The 21,011-nt window shown below is 35.1% G+C and overlaps 1 protein-coding gene across 1 annotated transcript in view; it reads right to left on the bottom strand.

The window, feature by feature from the left end:
* Nucleotides 1-21,011, bottom strand: part of LOC144440092 (uncharacterized) — a 61,940-nt gene that overhangs the window by 16,420 nt on the left and 24,509 nt on the right. The window contains exons 5-7 of the mRNA XM_078129353.1: nucleotides 11,278-11,351; nucleotides 5,309-5,392; nucleotides 3,302-3,394 (exon numbers count right to left, since the gene is read on the bottom strand). Of these exons, the coding sequence (XP_077985479.1) occupies nucleotides 3,302-3,394; nucleotides 5,309-5,392; nucleotides 11,278-11,351 (251 nt within the window). The remainder of the gene's footprint in view (nucleotides 1-3,301; nucleotides 3,395-5,308; nucleotides 5,393-11,277; nucleotides 11,352-21,011) is intronic.

Below are 21,011 nucleotides of genomic sequence, written 5' to 3'. Positions count from 1 at the left end.
TAAAGATATCTATTACATAAACTATTTAATAACCTGTTATACCAAGTCTAAAGATATCTATAACATAAACTATTTAATAACCTGTTATACCAAGTCTAAAGATATCTATTACATAAACTATTTAATAACCTGTTATACCAAGTCTAAAGATATCTATAACATAAACTATTTAATAACCTGTTATACCAAGTCTAAAGATATCTATAACATAAAATACTCAATAACCTGTTATACCAAGTCTAAAGATATCTATTACATAAACTATTTAATAACCTGTTATACCAAGTCTAAAGATATCTATAACATAAACTATTTAATAACCTGTTATACCAAGTCTAAAGATATCTATAACATAAACTATTTAATAACCTGCTATACCAAGTCTAAAGATATCTATTACATAAACTATTTATAACCTGTTATACCAAGTCTAAAGATATCTATAACATAAACTATTTATAACCTGCTATACCAAGTCTAAAGATATCTATTACATAAACTATTTAATAACCTGTTATACCAAGTCTAAAGATATCTATAACATAAACTATTTAATAACCTGTTATACCAAGTCTAAAGATATCTATTACATAAACTATTTAATAACCTGTTATACCAAGTCTAAAGATATCTATAACATAAACTATTCAATAACCTGTTATACCAAGTCTAAAGATATCTATAACGTAAACTATTTAATAACCTGTTATACCAAGTCTAAAGATATCTATAACATAAACTATTTAATAACCTGTTATACCAAGTCTAAAGATATCTATTACATAAACTATTTAATAACCTGTTATACCAAGTCTAAAGATATCTATAACATAAACTATTTAATAACCTGTTATACCAAGTCTAAAGATATCTATAACATAAACTATTTAATAACCTGTTATACCAAGTCTAAAGATATCTATAACATAAACTATTTAATAACCTGTTATACCAAGTCTAAAGATATCTATAACATAAACTATTTAATAACCTGTTATACCAAGTCTAAAGATATCTATAACATAAACTATTTAATAACCTGTTATACCAAGTCTAAAGATATCTATTACATAAACTATTTAATAACCTGTTATACCAAGTCTAAAGATATCTATAACATAAACTATTTAATAACCTGTTATACCAAGTCTAAAGATATCTATTACATAAACTATTTAATAACCTGTTATACCAAGTCTAAAGATATCTATAGCATAAACTATTTAATAACCTGTTATACCAAGTCTAAAGATATCTATAACATAAACTATTTAATAACCTGTTATACCAAGTCTAAAGATATCTATAACATAAACTATTTAATAACCTGTTATACCAAGTCTAAAGATATCTATAACATAAACTATTTAATAACCTGTTATACCAAGTCTAAAGATATCTATAACATAAACTATTTAATAACCTGTTATACCAAGTCTAAAGATATCTATAACATAAACTATTTAATAACCTGTTATACCAAGTCTAAAGATATCTATTACATAAACTATTTAATAACCTGTTATACCAAGTCTAAAGATATCTATAACATAAACTATTTAATAACCTGTTTTACCAAGTCTAAAGATATCTATAACATAAACTATTTAATAACCTGTTATACCAAGTCTAAAGATATCTATAACATAAACTATTCAATAACCTGTTATACCAAGTCTAAAGATATCTATTACATAAACTATTTAATAACCTGCTATACCAAGTCTAAAGATATCTATAACATAAACTATTTAATAACCTGTTATACCAAGTCTAAAGATATCTATTACATAAACTATTTAATAACCTGTTATACCAAGTCTAAAGATATCTATAACATAAACTATTTAATAACCTGTTATACCAAGTCTAAAGATATCTATAACATAAACTATTTGATAAACTGTTATACCAAGTCTAAAGATATCTATTACATAAACTATTTAATAACCTGTTATACCAAGTCTAAAGATATCTATAACATAAACTATTTAATAACCTGTTATACCAAGTCTAAAGATATCTATAACATAAACTATTTAATAACCTGTTATACCAAGTCTAAAGATATCTATAACATAAACTATTTAATAACCTGTTATACCAAGTCTAAAGATATCTATTACATAAACTATTTAATAACCTGTTATACCAAGTCTAAAGATATCTATAACATAAACTATTTATAACCTGTTATACCAAGTCTAAAGATATCTATAACATAAACTATTTAATAACCTGTTATACCAAGTCTAAAGATATCTATTACATAAACTATTCAATAACCTGTTATACCAAGTCTAAAGATATCTATAACATAAACTATTTAATAACCTGTTATACCAAGTCTAAAGATATCTATAACATAAACTATTTAATAACCTGTTATACCAAGTCTAAAGATATCTATTACATAAACTATTTAATAACCTGTTATACCAAGTCTAAAGATATCTATAACATAAACTATTTAATAACCTGTTATACCAAGTCTAAAGATATCTATTACATAAACTATTTAATAACCTGTTATACCAAGTCTAAAGATATCTATTACATAAACTATTTAATAACCTGTTATACCAAGTCTAAAGATATCTATAACATAAACTATTTAATAACCTGTTATACCAAGTCTAAAGATATCTATTACATAAACTATTCAATAACCTGTTATACCAAGTCTAAAGATATCTATTACATAAACTATTTAATAACCTGTTATACCAAGTCTAAAGATATCTATTACATAAACTATTTAATAACCTGTTATACCAAGTCTAAAGATATCTATAACATAAACTATTTAATAACCTGCTATACCAAGTCTAAAGATATCTATAACATAAACTATTTAATAACCTGTTATACCAAGTCTAAAGATATCTATAACATAAACTATTTAATAACCTGCTATACCAAGTCTAAAGATATCTATAACATAAACTATTTAATAACCTGTTATACCAAGTCTAAAGATATCTATTACATAAACTATTTAATAACCTGTTATACCAAGTCTAAAGATATCTATAACATAAACTATTTAATAACCTGTTATACCAAGTCTAAAGATATCTATAACATAAACTATTTAATAACCTGTTATACCAAGTCTAAAGATATCTATTACATAAACTATTTAATAACCTGCTATACCAAGTCTAAAGATATCTATAACATAAACTATTTAATAACCTGTTATACCAAGTCTAAAGATATCTATAACATAAACTATTTAATAACCTGTTATACCAAGTCTAAAGATATCTATAAAATTGTTAAATGAACACATTCTCACCCAAGTGTCATGAAGATCTTCAAGTCTTAGTTGTCGTAATCCTCCTTTTCGATGTTTCTGGATGAATTCTTCAATTTGTTCTCTGGATGCAGGCTATGAATCATAAGATATAAGTATAGTATAAGAATGCTTAGAAATTATGGTCATTCAAGTTTAATAAAGGGACTGGTTCATGGCCTATAAGTTTTTCCAATATTTCGACCCCTCACCACTAAAGATCAAATGTTACAGACTGTGACATTTTAAAGTAACAACCAAAGACCAAAGCAGGATTCAATGCTGTTAATGGTGCCTGTTGAGTGCTAATCATCTAAACTGAGTCTACATAAGTCATGGTGGAAATGTTGTGTTATACCTACCATTGGGAAAATGTCAAAAGTCATAGTCATGTTTTAATGGTTACAACAAGGACATGTCAATTGAGATAACAAGATGTGATATACTGAAGAAATTGTTTGAAGTCCTTAGTTAAAATTCTACAGTGGTGGAACAAACCAAACCCTAATTCGGTTGTACACAGATTTGATGGATAGCTGTATTACTCATTAGTCATTGGGTCATATACAGATTTGATGGATAGCTGTATTGCTCATTAGTCATTGGGTCATATACAGATTTGATGGATAGCTGTATTACTCATTAGTCATTGAGTCATATACAGATTTGATGGATAGCTGTATTGCTCATTAGTCATTGGGTCATATACAGATTTGATGGATAGCTGTATTACTCATTAGTCATTGGGTCATATACAGATTTGATGGATAGCTGTATTGCTCATTAGTCATTGGGTCATATACAGATTTGATGGATAGCTGTATTACTCATTAGTCATTGGGTCATATACAGACTTGATGGATAGCTGTATTACTCATTAGTCATTGGGTCGTATACATATTTGATGGATAGCTGTATTACTCATTAGTCATTGGGTCATACACAGATTTGATGGATAGCTGTATTGCTCATTAGTCATTGGGTCATATACAGATTTGATGGATAGCTGTATTACTCATTAGTCATTGGGTCATATACAGATTTGATGGATAGCTGTATTACTCATTAGTCATTGGGTCATATACAGATTTGATGGATAGCTGTATTACTCATTAGTCATTGGGTCATATACAGATTTGATGGATAGCTGTATTACTCATTAGTCATTGGGTCATATACAGATTTGATGGATAGCTGTATTATTCATTAGTCATTGGGTCATACACAGATTTGATGGATAGCTGTATTGCTCATTAGTCATTGGGTCGTATACAGATTTGATGGATAGCTGTATTGCTCATTAGTCATTGGGTCATACACAGATTTGATGGATAGCTGTATTACTCATTAGTCATTGGGTCATATACAGATTTGATGGATAGCTGTATTACTCATTAGTCATTGGGTCGTATACAGATTTGATGGATAGCTGTATTACTCATTAGTCATTGGGTCATACACAGATTTGATGGATAGCTGTATTACTCATTAGTCATTGGGTCATATACAGATTTGATGGATAGCTGTATTACTCATTAGTCATTGGGTCATATACAGATTTGATGGATAGCTGTATTGCTCATTAGTCATTGGGTCATACACAGATTTGATGGATAGCTGTATTACTCATTAGTCATTGGGTCATATACAGATTTGATGGATAGCTGTATTACTCATTAGTCATTGGGTCATATACAGATTTGATGGATAGCTGTATTACTCATTAGTCATTGGGTCATATACAGATTTGATGGATAGCTGTATTGCTCATTAGTCATTGGGTCATATACAGATTTGATGGATAGCTGTATTACTCATTAGTCATTGGGTCATATACAGATTTGATGGATAGCTGTATTACTCATTAGTCATTGGGTCATATACAGATTTGATGGATAGCTGTATTACTCATTAGTCATTGGGTCATATACAGACTTGATGGAGAGCTGTCACTATGCCCTGGACATAACGCGATATGAGAAAAGTGAATGATGAAAGATAATGACTTACCATGGAAGGAATAGCTAAAGCTTTGTCATATGGTCTTACAAACTGAATAGAATTGAGTGTCTTCAGATGTAATGATTTAGCAAGCTGAAAAGAAATATAACAATGCAATTATTAATTTTTATTATTTTGTCAGACATTATTATCAGCAACAGACATTATATAATAATGATGTGTGTAACATGCAGGAATACTTATTCAAACTTGTATGTATAAAAACAAAACATAAAGTATTATTTAATAATGTAACTAGAGGGTGCAACTCAGCTAGCTTGTAACAATACAATAAACACTGCCACACTTGTGTGTACACAGTTTACAGATTATATTAGCAGGTATACTATAGACCATTTCCGTAAGGGAATGTATATCTTTGCATACTATCAAAATGTCAGGCTAATGCAGATCAAGACAATTATTTACAATTACTAAATTTCAAGTTGGCAGATTGGTATTGAGAATTTTGATCATGTCTGTACCCAAAATGAGTACATGTTGTTTACATACAATACTAGGTCAAGGTGAAACGTTAAACATCTGCATGCAAATGTTTTTGGTATTTTGTTGTCAGTAGTGTTGTCATAACAATGGCTGGCATAGTTAACTTTTCCAAATCATGAGTGTTTGCTGGTGCTTGTACACACAATGTGCTAGGCTAAGACATAAATATTGACAGTATAACAGTATGTGATAGGCTGTGTATATGTAGTACTGAACATAAAAGACATAAATATTGACAGTATAACAGTATGTGATAGGCTGTGTATATGTAGTACTGAACATAAAAGACATAAATATTGACAGTATAACAGTATGTGATAGGTTGTGTATATGTAGTACTGAACATAAAAGACATAAATATTGACAGTATAACAGTATGTGATAGGCTGTGTATATGTAGTACTGAACATAAAAACCATAAATATTGACAGTATAACAGTATGTGATAGGCTGTGTATATATAGTACTGAACATAAAAACCATAAATATTGACAGTATAACAGTATGTGATAGGCTGTGTATATATAGTACTAAACATAAAAACCATAAATATTGACAGTATAACAGTATGTGATAGGCTGTGTATATATAGTACTAAACATAAAAACCATAAATATTGACAGTATAACAGTATGTGATAGGCTGTGTATATATAGTACTAAACATAAAAACCATAAATATTGACAGTATAACAGTATGTGATAGGCTGTGTATATGTAGTACTAAACATAAAAGACATAAATATTGACAGTATAACAGTATGTGATAGGCTGTGTATATGTAGTACTAAACATAAAAACCATAAATATTGACAGTATAACAGTATGTGATAGGCTGTGTATATATAGTACTAAACATAAAAACCATAAATATTGACAGTATAACAGTATGTGATAGGCTGTGTATATGTAGTACTGAACATAAAAACCATAAATATTGACAGTATAACAGTATGTGATAGGCTGTATATATGTAGTACTAAACATAAAAGACATAAATATTGACAGTATAACAGTATCTGATAGGCTGTGTATATATAGTACTAAACATAAAAACCATAAATATTGACAGTATAACAGTATGTGATAGGCTGTATATATGTAGTACTGAACATAAAAGACATAAATATTGACATTATAACAGTATGTGATAGGCTGTAATATGTAGTACTGAAATTAAAAAACATAAATATTGACAGTATAACAGTATGTGATAGGTTGTGTATATGTAGTACTAAACATAAAAACCATAAATACTGACAGTATAACAGTATGTGATAGGCTGTGTATATGTAGTACTAAACATAAAAGACATAAATATTGACAGTATAACAGTATGTGATAGGCTGTGTATATATAGTACTGAACATAAAAGACATAAATATTGACAGTATAACAGTATGTGATAGGCTGTATATATGTAGTACTAAACATAAAAACCATAAATATTGACAGTATAACAGTATGTGATAGGTTGTGTATATGTAGTACTAAACATAAAAGACATAAATACTGACAGTATAACAGTATGTGATAGGCTGTGTACATGTAGTACTAAACATAAAAGACATAAATATTGACAGTATAACAGTATGTGATAGGCTGTATATATGTAGTACTGAACATAAAATATATAAATATTGACAGTATAACAGTATGTGATAGGCTGTGTATATGTAGTACTGAACATAAAATATATAAATATTGACAGTATAACAGTATGTGAATGGCTGTGTATATGTAGTACTAAACATAAAAACCATAAATATTGACAGTATAACAGTATGTGATAGGCTGTGTATATGTAGTACTAAACATAAAAACCATAAATATTGACAGTATAACAGTATGTGATAGGTTGTGTATATGTAGTACTAAACATAAAAGACATAAATATTGACAGTATAACAGTATGTGATAGGCTGTGTATATGTAGTACTGAACATAAAAGACATAAATATTGACAGTATAACAGTATGTGATAGGCTGTGTATATGTAGTACTGAACATAAAAGACATAAATATTGACAGTATAACAGTATCTGATAGGCTGTGTATATGTAGTACTGAACATAAAAGACATAAATATTGACAGTATAACAGTATGTGATAGGCTGTGTATATGTAGTACTGAACATAAAAGATATAAATATTGTCAGTATAACAGTATGTGATAGGCTGTATATATATAGTACTGAACATAAAAACCATAAATATTGACAGTATAACAGTATGTGATAGGCTGTGTATATATAGTACTGAACATAAAAACCATAAATATTGACAGTATAACAGTATGTGATAGGCTGTGTATATGTAGTACTGAACATAAAAACCATAAATATTGACAGTATAACAGTATGTGATAGGCTGTGTATATATAGTACTGAACATAAAAACCATAAATATTGACAGTATAACAGTATGTGATAGGCTGTATATATGTAGTACTGAACATAAAAGACATAAATATTGACAGTATAACAGTATGTGATAGGCTGTGTATATGTAGTACTGAACATAAGACATAAATATTGACAGTATAACAGTATGTGATAGGTTGTGTACATGTTGTACTGAACATAAGACATAAATATTGACAGTATAACAGTATGTGAAAGGCTGTGTATATGTAGTACTAAACATAAAATATATAAATATTGACAGTATAACAGTATGTGAAAGGTTGTGTATATGTAGTACTGAACATAAGACATAAATATTGACAGTATAACAGTATGTGAAAGGTTGTGTATATGTAGTACTGAACATAAAAGACATAAATATTAAATAATAATAATAATGTTCGGTTCTTATATAGCGCTTTCCCACACCGTGCTCAAAGCGCTTTACAATTATTACCCCTGGCTCGGATCAGAACGGCATAACGGCCCTTTAGTCTTCCTCAACTCCCCGGGGAGCATACAATCCACTGCAGCCATTTCAGCGCATAGGATTAAAGCCTTCACATTGCAACCTACACCCTACCAGGTCCCCAATTATACAGCTGGGTTGACTGAGGCACAGTCGTGGTTCAAATCTTGCCCAAGGACTTTAGCCACTCAAAAACAAACAGTAGGCAGCGACAGGGCTCGAACCTACAACCTGTAGATTCCAAGCCAGTCACGCTAACAATTCACCCATCATGACTCCACAAATATTGACAGTATAACAGTATGTGATAGGCTGTGTATATGTAGTACTAAACATAAAAACCATAAATATTGACAGTATAACAGTATGTGATAGGTTGTGTATATGTAGTACTAAACATAAAAGACATAAATATTGACAGTATAACAGTATGTGATAGGCTGTGTACATGTAGTACTGAACATAAGACATAGATATTGACAGTACAACAGTATGCGAAAGGCTGTGTATATGTAGTACTGAACATAAAAACCATAAATATTGACAGTATAACAGTATCTGATAGGCTGTGTATATGTAGTACTGAACATAAAAGACATAAATATTGACAGTATAACAGTATGTGATAGGCTGTGTATATGTAGTACTAAACATAAAAACCATAAATATTGACAGTATAACAGTATGTGATAGGCTGTATATATGTAGTACTGAACATAAAAGACATAAATATTGACAGTATAACAGTATGTGATAGGTTGTGTATATGTAGTACTGAACATAAAAACCATAAATATTGACAGTATGACAGTATGTGATAGGCTGTATATATGTAGTACTGAACATAAAAACCATAAATATTGACAGTATGACAGTATGTGATAGGCTGTGTATATATAGTACTGAACATAAAAGATATAAATATTGACAGTATAACAGTATGTGATAGGCTGTGTATATGTAGTACTGAACATAAAAGACATAAATATTGACAGTATAACAGTATGTGATAGGCTGTGTATATATAGTACTGAACATAAAAGACATAAATATTGTCAGTATAACAGTATGTGATAGGCTGTGTATATGTAGTACTGAACATAAAATATATAAGTATTGACAGTATAACAGTATGTGATAGGCTGTGTATATGTAGTACTGAACATAAAAGATATAAATATTGACAGTATAACAGTATGTGATAGGCTGTGTATATGTAGTACTGAACATAAAAGACATAAATATTGACAGTATAACAGTATGTGATAGGCTGTGTATATATAGTACTGAACATAAAAGACATAAATATTGTCAGTATAACAGTATGTGATAGGCTGTGTATATGTAGTACTGAACATAAAAGACATAAATATTGTCAGTATAACAGTATGTGATAGGCTGTATATATGTAGTACTGAACATAAAAACCATAAATATTGACAGTATAACAGTATGTGATAGGCTGTGTATATGTAGTACTGAACATAAAAGACATAAATATTGACAGTATAACAGTATGTGATAGGCTGTGTATATATAGTACTGAACATAAAAGACATAAATATTGTCAGTATAACAGTATGTGATAGGCTGTGTATATGTAGTACTGAACATAAAATATATAAATATTGACAGTATAACAGTATGTGATAGGCTGTGTATATGTAGTACTGAACATAAAATATATAAATATTGACAGTATAACAGTATGTGAATGGCTGTGTATATGTAGTACTAAACATAAAAACCATAAATATTGACAGTATAACAGTATGCGAAAGGCTGTGTATATGTAGTACTGAACATAAAAACCATAAATATTGACAGTATAACAGTATGCGAAAGGCTGTGTATATGTAGTACTGAACATAAAATATATAAATATTGACAGTATAACAGTATGTGATAGGCTGTGTATATGTAGTACTGAACATAAAATATATAAATATTGACAGTATAACAGTATGTGAATGGCTGTGTATATGTAGTACTAAACATAAAAACCATAAATATTGACAGTATAACAGTATGTGATAGGCTGTATATATGTAGTACTGAACATAAGACATAAATATTGACAGTATAACAGTATGTGATAGGCTGTATATATGTAGTACTGAACATAAGACATAAATATTGACAGTATAACAGTATGTGATAGGTTGTGTATATGTAGTACTGAACATAAGACATAAATATTGACAGTATAACAGTATGTGATAGGTTGTGTATATGTAGTACTTAACATAAGACATAAATATTGACAGTATAACAGTATGTGATAGGTTGTGTATATGTAGTACTTAACATAAAAACCATAAATATTGACAGTATAACAGTATGTGATAGGCTGTGTACATGTAGTACTAAACATAAAAGACATAAATATTGACAGTATAACAGTATGTGAAAGGCTGTGTATATGTAGTACTGAACATAAAAACCATAAATATTGACAGTATAACAGTATGTGATAGGCTGTGTATATGTAGTACTTAACATAAAAACATAAATATGTAGTATGTGCTAAATATAAGACACAAATATTGATATTTTAACAGTATGTGCTAAATATAAGAGACAAAAATATTGACATACCTTTTTATCAAAACAAACAAAGAATGGTATGACAGGCTGGAATGTCTGGGCTGATTCTTTAAACTCTTTGTATTCTATTGGTTTAAAACAGATAAAGTTACCATAGTTACCATTTGATTAATATTGATACACTAACTGACAAGTTAAAACTAATAAAGTCATTGATAGATTAAAACATTTGTTTCTGATCACTTATTTTCTTTATTTTGAACACTTTACATTTATTGAGTTATGTATATAGAGGTGTATGCATATTTGTGTGTGTGTGTGTGTGTGTGTGTATGTGTGTGTGCCGTGTGTATGTATGTCCGTGTGTGTGCTGTGTGTGTATGTGTGTGTGTGTGTGTGTGGGTGTGTGTGTGTGTGTGTGTGTGTTTGTGTGTGTGTGTGTGTGTGTGTGTGTGTGTGTGTGTGTGTGTGTGTGTGTGTGTGTGTGTGTGTGTGTGTGTGTGTGTGTGTGTGTGTGTGTGTGTGTGTGCAATCGTTGTGTCCCATTATCAATTTGAAATGTAGAAAAATGTACGGGCCATGGACAAGACTAGTTCCACTGAACTATTTCCATGGTCAACATCAGATAACAATTGTCTGTTTCTTTTGTATATTTGTATCATATGTTTCTTTAAAAGTGTAGCTTATTTTTGTTATCTGCTGAAATAAATTTCATTCATTCATTCATTCAAAAGAAATAATGTCATTGATAGATTAAAACATTGTAATCATTTGATAGATTAAAAGACTTACATTGATTTATTATTGTTGGTGGTCAGTGCCGTAGAACATTACATCATATTGGATTTTGGCACTATATACTACACTACACTGTTCTGTGCTATAATTTATAAATTATTTTGATTGATTGATTGATTTGATTGAAATGACTGGCAGGAGTGTGGAGAAGTTCAAATGACCAACAGTGGTGTGGAGAAGTTCAAATGACCAACAGTGGTGTGGAGAAGTTCAAATGACCAACAGTGGTGTGGAGAAGTTCAAATGACCAACAGTGGTGTGGAGAAGTTCAAATGACCAACAGTGGTGTGGAGAAGTTCAAATGACCAACAGTGGTGTGGAGAAGTTCAAATGACCAACAGTGGTGTGGAGAAGTTCAAATGACCAACAGTGGTGTGGAGAAGTTCAAATGACCAACAGTGGTGTGGAGAAGTTCAAATGACCAACAGTGGTGTGGAGAAGTTCAAATGACCAACAGTGGTGTGGAGAAGTTCAAATGACCAACAGTGGTGTGGAGAAGTTCAAATGACCAACAGTGGTGTGGAGAAGTTCAAATGACCAACAGTGGTGTGGAGAAGTTCAAATGACCAACAGTGGTGTGGAGAAGTTCAAATGACCAACAGTGGTGTGGAGAAGTTCAAATGACCAACAGTGGTGTGGAGAAGTTCAAATGACCAACAGAGGTGTGGAGAAGTTCAAATGACCAACAGTGGTGTGGAGAAGTTCAAATGACCAACAGTGGTGTGGAGAAGTTCAAATGACCAACAGTGGTGTGGAGAAGTTCAAATGACCAACAGTGGTGTGGAGAAGTTCAAACAGTGGTGTGGAGAAGTTCAAATGACCAACAGTGGTATGGATAAGTTCAATTGACCAATAGTGGTGTGGAGAAAGTCAAATGACCAACAGTGGTGTGGAGAAGCTCAAATGACTGACCGTGGTTGGTCTAACACACAACGTTGTACTTTTGATTTGAATACATACGAATATACACTGGCACTCCTACCACTGGCAGAGATGATATGCCTTTCTGTGTTCTAGGTGCCCTTCATCCAACTGTTCATGGAGATATTGGTAGCTTTCAATCATGGATGTATTAGAGGACATCTGTGGTTCAATCTACTATAATAGTCTTATTCTACCCAAGTCAACAGAGTGCACTAGGCTGTGGATAGGGAAAGACGTCGTATTTAGGGAATTACCAGTATATGTGACAGGGTTGGGGGGGAGCAAGGTGCCATATGTACTCTAATTTAATAGGGCACAAACTGAACTTTGCTGCATATTACCAGTGGCTTAGCTCACAGTATTCTACATCTATTTACCACTTGAAATTGTCTGAATTCAAACCTGCTATTGAGATATATCTCAGTCTGATGAATGATTCAAGGATGAAGGTTTGGACAAATATACTTACCATGCAATCAATTGTTCTAACACTTTACTTACCATGCAATCAATTGTTCTAACACTATACTTACCATGCAATCAATTGTTCTAACACTTTACTTACCATGCAATCCATTGTTCTAACACTATACTTATCATGCAATCCATTGTTCTAACACTATACTTACCATGCAATCCATTGTTCTAACACTATACTTATCATGCAATCAATTGTTCTAACAATATTAAGCGCAGAAAACAATTGTAATATATGTCATACAAGTCATGCATCAACACTTTAACTTTATACTAGAATGGCTTAGAAATTTTCACTTGAATAAAGTTTATACCATGGCTGATGTCACTTTAATGTAACCTTAAACACTATTGGCATATTTCAATCAATTCAAGCTCCTTGGAAACTGTAAGCCTTCAGAGAGTTGGTTTAAAATCAATCCTGTATTGGTTTTCACAGAGAGGACGTCTGAGACACCAGATGCTCCAGGATAAGAGACTTTTTGCTGACCAGGTGGAAAATTCATCGACCACCCACCACCCATCCCCAACTCTCATCCCCATACCAGTAGATTAAATGTTTATCACACTGAGTTGAATGGTTGCAAGGACAATGAACACTTAGAACAGAGAAAGGTCTATCGTATTCTGCCAGAGAAGTGGCATGCCGTTGTATGTATTTGTATGTATTAATGTGTTCAAAGCAGATTTGCAAGCGAGTACAGCGTCATGTCAGACCTACCAGAAGTCACACAGTCGGTCATTTGAGTTACTCCACACCCCTGCATCAAAAATTGAATGGTCCAAAGAAATTTGGGAAAGGAAAAAAAATTTAATGTTTATTCATCATGTCTATTTATCCCTGTTGTTATCATTGCAATACATTGTTGCAATTTGATTGTTGCTAAGGGAATGGTCATGGTTGCCAGGGCCAATTGTGTCAAAATGTTTTGAACAAAATCTGCAGAATAACACTTTTAGAAACATCTCACCAAATTTCAGTATCATTGACCAATTACTTTCTCATAGATTCAGAATCAGATTCACATTGGAGGACAATATGAGGCCTACAGTCTGGACATTCATCTGTGCATATTTATCGTGCATTAACGTTGAAATCATACTTCGGTCAAAATATTCATAGAATTTTATGCTTTTATAGAGTTTGAATCTTTAAATACAACATAACAAACATTATTATGAGTAAGGCTCTCTGAGAAGTTTAAATTCCAGCAAATGTTCGGAAAGAATTACAACATTTTTATCGATTGATCACAGAGTGCATCGTGACTTATCCAAGTGACATTTTCGACACAAAAAAATATACGTAAAGTGAAATGTTCTTTGATGAAAAACATGTTTACACATAAACAAGCAACAAGAAAATCACATGAGATGAAATTTATATCTGGAAAATACATGGGCCAATTGTGTTTATTATTTTTAAAACATCGCATAGAAATTATAACTCCTAGCTGATCAATGATGACTAAAACTGAATTATAGAAAATAAAAATTGCCATGAAAGTTTGACTGTCATTTGACTTTATTGGCAAAGATAAAGGCTGTGGTCAAATTTCGTGAATTTTCATAGTTATTAACTGTGCGGTGAATTTTAGCATGATGCGTTTTGATCACATTTTACTTGCATACGGACGGAAAACGAGCCAGTAAAACCTACAGTAGTCAAGAGTATGTTGCACTAAATTTCTAAAAACAAACAAGGTTACATATTCAGAGATATAGTTGAATATCATTGCGTGGACAGATTTTACGTTGCAGGACTTCATCTGTGTAGAATTTAATAACAAATCGAATGATGTACATGTATGTGACATGCTTAGCCTGTACGTCTTTCTCTTAGCCCAGGCCGTTTTATGATGGGTATGTTTTCTTCACGGAAGTGAAACTGAGAAATCTGAAAACGAACATCGACCAAACAAAACGGTATTACGAAAAATCTCACATGAAACTATGATTTTTGAAGGTACAAAACATGCGAGTAGGTCACTTGTAGATTGGACAGTGACTTTGAAACATTGTACATGTAACATTCTATAAATAACACTATTGTTATGTAGATAGCATCTCGAAGGAACACATGAAATAGCGCGCCATTTGACGTGATTCAACTCTGACCGTATGCAAATGAGATCGAATGTCCAGACTGTAATGAGGTCAGTCTCATAGATTCAGAATCAGATTCACATTGGAGGACAATAATAGAATCCCATACCCCAATGGGCTGAGATTAATAGAATCCCATACCCCAATGGGCTGAGATTAATAGAATCCCACACCCCAATGGGCTGAGATTAATAGAATCCCACACCCCAATGGGCTGAGACTAATAGAATCCCACACCCCAATGGGCTGAGATTAATAGACCCCCATACCCCAATGGGCTGAGATTAATAGAATCCCACACCCCAATGGGCTGAGACTAATAGAATCCCATACCCCAATGGGCTGAGACTAATAGAATCCCACACCCCAATGGGCTGAGATTAATAGAATCCCACACCCCAATGGGCTGAGACTAATAGACCCCCATACCCCAATGGGCTGAGATTAATAGACCCCCATACCCCAATGGGCTGAGACTAATAGAATCCCACACCCCAATGGGCTGAGACTAATAGAATCCCATACCCCAATGGGCTGAGACTAATAGAATCCCATACCCCAATGGGCTGAGACTAATAGAATCCCATACCCCAATGGGCTGAGATTAATAGAATCCCATACCCCAATGGGCTGAGACTAATAGAATCCCATACCCCAATGGGCTGAGATTAATAGAATCCCATACCCCAATGGGCTGAGACTAATAGAATCTCATACCCCAATGGGCTGAGACTAATAGAATCCCACACCCCAATGGGCTGAGACTAATAGAATCCCACACCCCAATGGGCTGAGACTAATAGAATCCCATACCCCAATGGGCTGAGACTAATAGAATCCCATACCCCAATGGGCTGAGACTAATAGAATCCCATACCCCAATGGGCTGAGACTAATAGAATCCCATACCCCAATGGGCTGAGACTAATAGAATCCCATACCCCAATGGTCTGAGACTAATAGAATCCCATACCCCAATGGGCTGAGACTAATAGAATCCCATACCCCAATGGGCTGAGACTAATAGAATCCCATACCCCAATGGGCTGATATTAATAGAATCCCATACCCCAATGGGCTGAGACTAATAGAATCCCATACCCCAATGGGCTGAGACTAATAGAATCCCATACCCCAATGGGCTGAGACTAATAGAATCCCATACCCCAATGGGCTGAGACTAATAGAATCCCATACCCCAATGGGCTGAGACTAATAGAATCCCACACCCCAATGGGCTGAGACTAACAGAATCCCATACCCCAATGGGCTGAGACTAATAGAATCCCATACCCCAATGGGCTGAGACTAATAGAATCCCATACCCCAATGGGCTGAGACTAATAGAATCCCACACCCCAATGGGCTGAGACTAATAGAATCCCATACCCCAATGGGCTGAGACTAATAGAATCTCATACCCCAATGGGCTGAGACTAATAGAATCCCATACCCCAATGGGCTGAGACTAATAGAATCTCATACCCCAATGGGCTGAGACTAATAGAATCCCATAGCCCAATGGGCTGAGACTAATAGAATCCCACACCCCAATGGGCTGAGACTAATAGAATCCCACACCCCAATGGGCTGAGACTAATAGAATCCCATACCCCAATGGGCTGAGACTAATAGAATCCCACACCCCAATGGGCTGAGACTAATAGAATCCCATACCCCAATGGGCTGAGACTAATAGAATCCCATACCCCAATGGGCTGAGACTAATAGAATCTCATACCCCAATGGGCTGAGACTAATAGAATCCCACACCCCAATGGGCTGAGACTAATAGAATCCCATACCCCAATGGGCTGAGACTAATAGAATCCCATACCCCAATGGGCTGAGACTAATAGAATCCCATACCCCAATGGGCTGAGACTAATAGAATCCCATACCCCAATGGGCTGAGATTAATAGAATCCCATACCCCAATGGGCTGAGACTAATAGAATTCCATACCCCAATGGGCTGAGACTAATAGAATCCCATACCCCAATGGGCTGAGACTAATAGAATCCCATACCCCAATGGGCTGAGACTAATAGAATCCCACACCCCAATGGGCTGAGACTAATAGACCCCCATACCCCAATGGGCTGAGACTAATAGAATCCCATACCCCAATGGGCTGAGACTAATAGAATCCCATACCCCAATGGGCTGAGACTAATAGACCCCCATACCCCAATGGGCTGAGACTAATAGAATCCCATACCCCAATGGGCTGAGACTAATAGAATCCCATACCCCAATGGGCTGAGACTAATAGAATCTCATACTCCAATGGGCTGAGACTAATAGAATCCCATACCCCAATGGGCTGAGATTAATAGAATCCCATACCCCAATGGGCTGAGACTAATAGAATTCCATACCCCAATGGGCTGAGACTAATAGAATCCCATACCCCAATGGGCTGAGACTAATAGAATCCCATACCCCAATGGGCTGAGACTAATAGAATCCCACACCCCAATGGGCTGAGACTAATAGACCCCCATACCCCAATGGGCTGAGACTAATAGAATCCCATACCCCAATGGGCTGAGACTAATAGAATCCCATACCCCAATGGGCTGAGACTAATAGACCCCCATACCCCAATGGGCTGAGACTAATAGAATCCCATACCCCAATGGGCTGAGACTAATAGAATCCCATACCCCAATGGGCTGAGACTAATAGAATCTCATACCCCAATGGGCTGAGACTAATAGAATCCCATACCCCAATGGGCTGAGACTAATAGAATCCCACACCCCAATGGGCTGAGATTAATAGAATCCCATACCCCAATGGGCTGAGATTAATAGAATCCCACACCCCAATGGGCTGAGACTAATAGAATCCCATACCCCAATGGGCTGAGACTAATAGAATCCCATACCCCAATGGGCTGAGACTAATAGAATCCCATACCCCAATGGGCTGAGACTAATAGAATCCCATAGCTAAATGGACTGAGACTAATAGAATCCCATACCCCAATGGGCTGAGACTAATAGAATCCCATAGCCCAATGGGCTGAGACTAATAGAATCCCATACCCCAATGGGCTGAGACTAATAGAATCCCATAGCCCAATGGGCTGAGATTAATAGAATCCCATACCCCAATGGGCTGAGACTAATAGAATCCCATACCCCAATGGGCTGAGACTAATAGAATCCCATACCCCAATGGGCTGAGACTAATAGAATCCCATACCCCAATGGGCTGAGACTAATAGAATCCCATACCCCAATGGGCTGAGATTAATAGAATCTCATACCCCAATGGGCTGAGACTAATAGAATCCCATACCCCTACGGGCTGATATTAATAGAATCCCATTCCCCAATGGGCTGAGACTAATAGAATCCCATACCCCAATGGGCTGAGACTAATAGAATCCCATACCCCTACGGGCTGAGACTAATAGAATCCCATACCCCAATGGGCTGAGACTAATAGAATCCCATACCCCAATGGGCTGAGACTAATAGAATCCCATACCCCAATGGGCTGAGACTAATAGAATCCCATACCCCAATGGGCTGAGACTAATAGAATCTCATACCCCAATGGGCTGAGACTAATAGAATCTCATACCCCAATGGGCTGATATTAATAGAATCCCATACCCCAATGGGCTGAGACTAATAGAATCCCATACCCCAATGGGCTGAGACTAATAGAATCTCATACCCCAATGGGCTGAGACTAATAGAATCCCATACCCCAATGGGCTGAGACTAATAGAATCCCATACCCCAATGGGCTGAGACTAATAGAATCCCATACCCCAATGGGCTGAGACTAATAGAATCCCATACCCCAATGGGCTGAGATTAATAGAATCTCATACCCCAATGGGCTGAGACTAATAGAATCCCATACCCCAATGGGCTGAGATTAATAGAATCTCATACCCCAATGGGCTGATATTAATAGAATCCCATATCAGGGATAAAGTGTAGTCATTGGCATTTCTCTGTGAGTGAGTCACAGGTATCAGTACCAGTACCTGCCATATTTCAGTCAGTGAGTCACAAGTGCGGTACCAGTACCTGCCATGTTTCAGTCAGTGAGTCACAGGTATCGGTACCAGTACCTGTCATGTTTCAGTCAGTGAGTCACAGATACGGTACCAGCTACCTGCCATGTTTCAGTCAGTGAGTCACAGGTATCAGTACCAGTACCTGCCATATTTCAGTCAGTGAGTCACAGATACGGTACCAGCTACCTGCCATGTTTCAGTCAGTGAGTCACAGGTATCGGTACCAGTACCTGCCATGTTTCAGTCAGTGAGTCACAGGTATCGGTACCAGTACCTGCCATGTTTCAGTCAGTGAGTCACAAGTGCGGTACCAGTACCTGCCATGTTTCAGTCAGTGAGTCACAGATACGGTACCAGCTACCTGCCATGTTTCAGTCAGTGAGTCACAGGTATCGGTACCAGTACCTGCCATGTTTCAGTCAGTGAGTCACAGGTATCAGTACCAGTACCTGCCATGTTTCAGTCAGTGAGTCACAGGTATCGGTACCAGTACCTGCCATGTTTCAGTCAGTGAGTCACAGGTATCAGTACCAGTACCTGCCATGTTTCAGTCAGTGAGTCACAGATACGGTACCAGCTACCTGCCATGTTTCAGTCAGTGAGTCACAGGTATCGGTACCAGTACCTGCCATGTTTCAGTCAGTGAGTCACAGATACGGTACCAGCTACCTGCCATGTTTCAGTCAGTGAGTCACAGGTATCGGTACCAGTACCTGTCATGTTTCAGTCAGTGAGTCACAGGTATCGGTACCAGTACCTGCCATGTTTCAGTCAGTGAGTCACAGGTATCGGTACCAGTACCTGCCATGTTTCAGTCAGTGAGTCACAAGTGCGGTACCAGTACCTGCCATGTTTCAGTCAGTGAGTCACAGGTATCGGTACCAGTACCTGCCATGTTTTAGTCAGTGAGTCACAGGTATCGGTACCAGTACCTGCCATGTTTCAGTCAGTGAGTCACAGGTATCAGCACCAGTACCTGCCATGTTTCAGTCAGTGAGTCACAGGTACGGTACCAGTACCTGCCATGTTTCAGTCAGTGAGTCACAGGTATCAGTACCAGTACCTGCCATGTTTCAGTCAGTGAGTCACAGGTACGGTACCAGTACCCGCAATGGCTTGATTAATTACAACGTCAGTTGCGAGCTGGTTTGAATGCGAGTTATTTTTCATCTGAAGTGTCATCTCTGAGGATGAACAATGAATATGTTCCGAGGGGAAATTCTCCGATCATTACAAAAACATGAGAATCCTACCTAAATGTTTGCCATCTTCGGAGCAGTTACATGTCAACATGGTTAGCCAAGCCCATTCACTTTGTTATCGTCTGCTGAGGTGTAGGTATAGTTCTGGTTCTACATTACACATTATTCTATTCATCAATCAATACCTATGTGTGCTGACTATGGAACGTAATAAACCAATCAGCAATAGGTTT

Source organism: Glandiceps talaboti, chromosome 9 (genome assembly GCF_964340395.1).
Source record: "Glandiceps talaboti chromosome 9, keGlaTala1.1, whole genome shotgun sequence".
NCBI lineage: Eukaryota > Metazoa > Hemichordata > Enteropneusta > Spengelidae > Glandiceps > Glandiceps talaboti.
The sequence above is the reverse complement of the archived record's forward strand: the minus strand, read 5'-3'. Positions and strand labels throughout refer to the sequence as shown.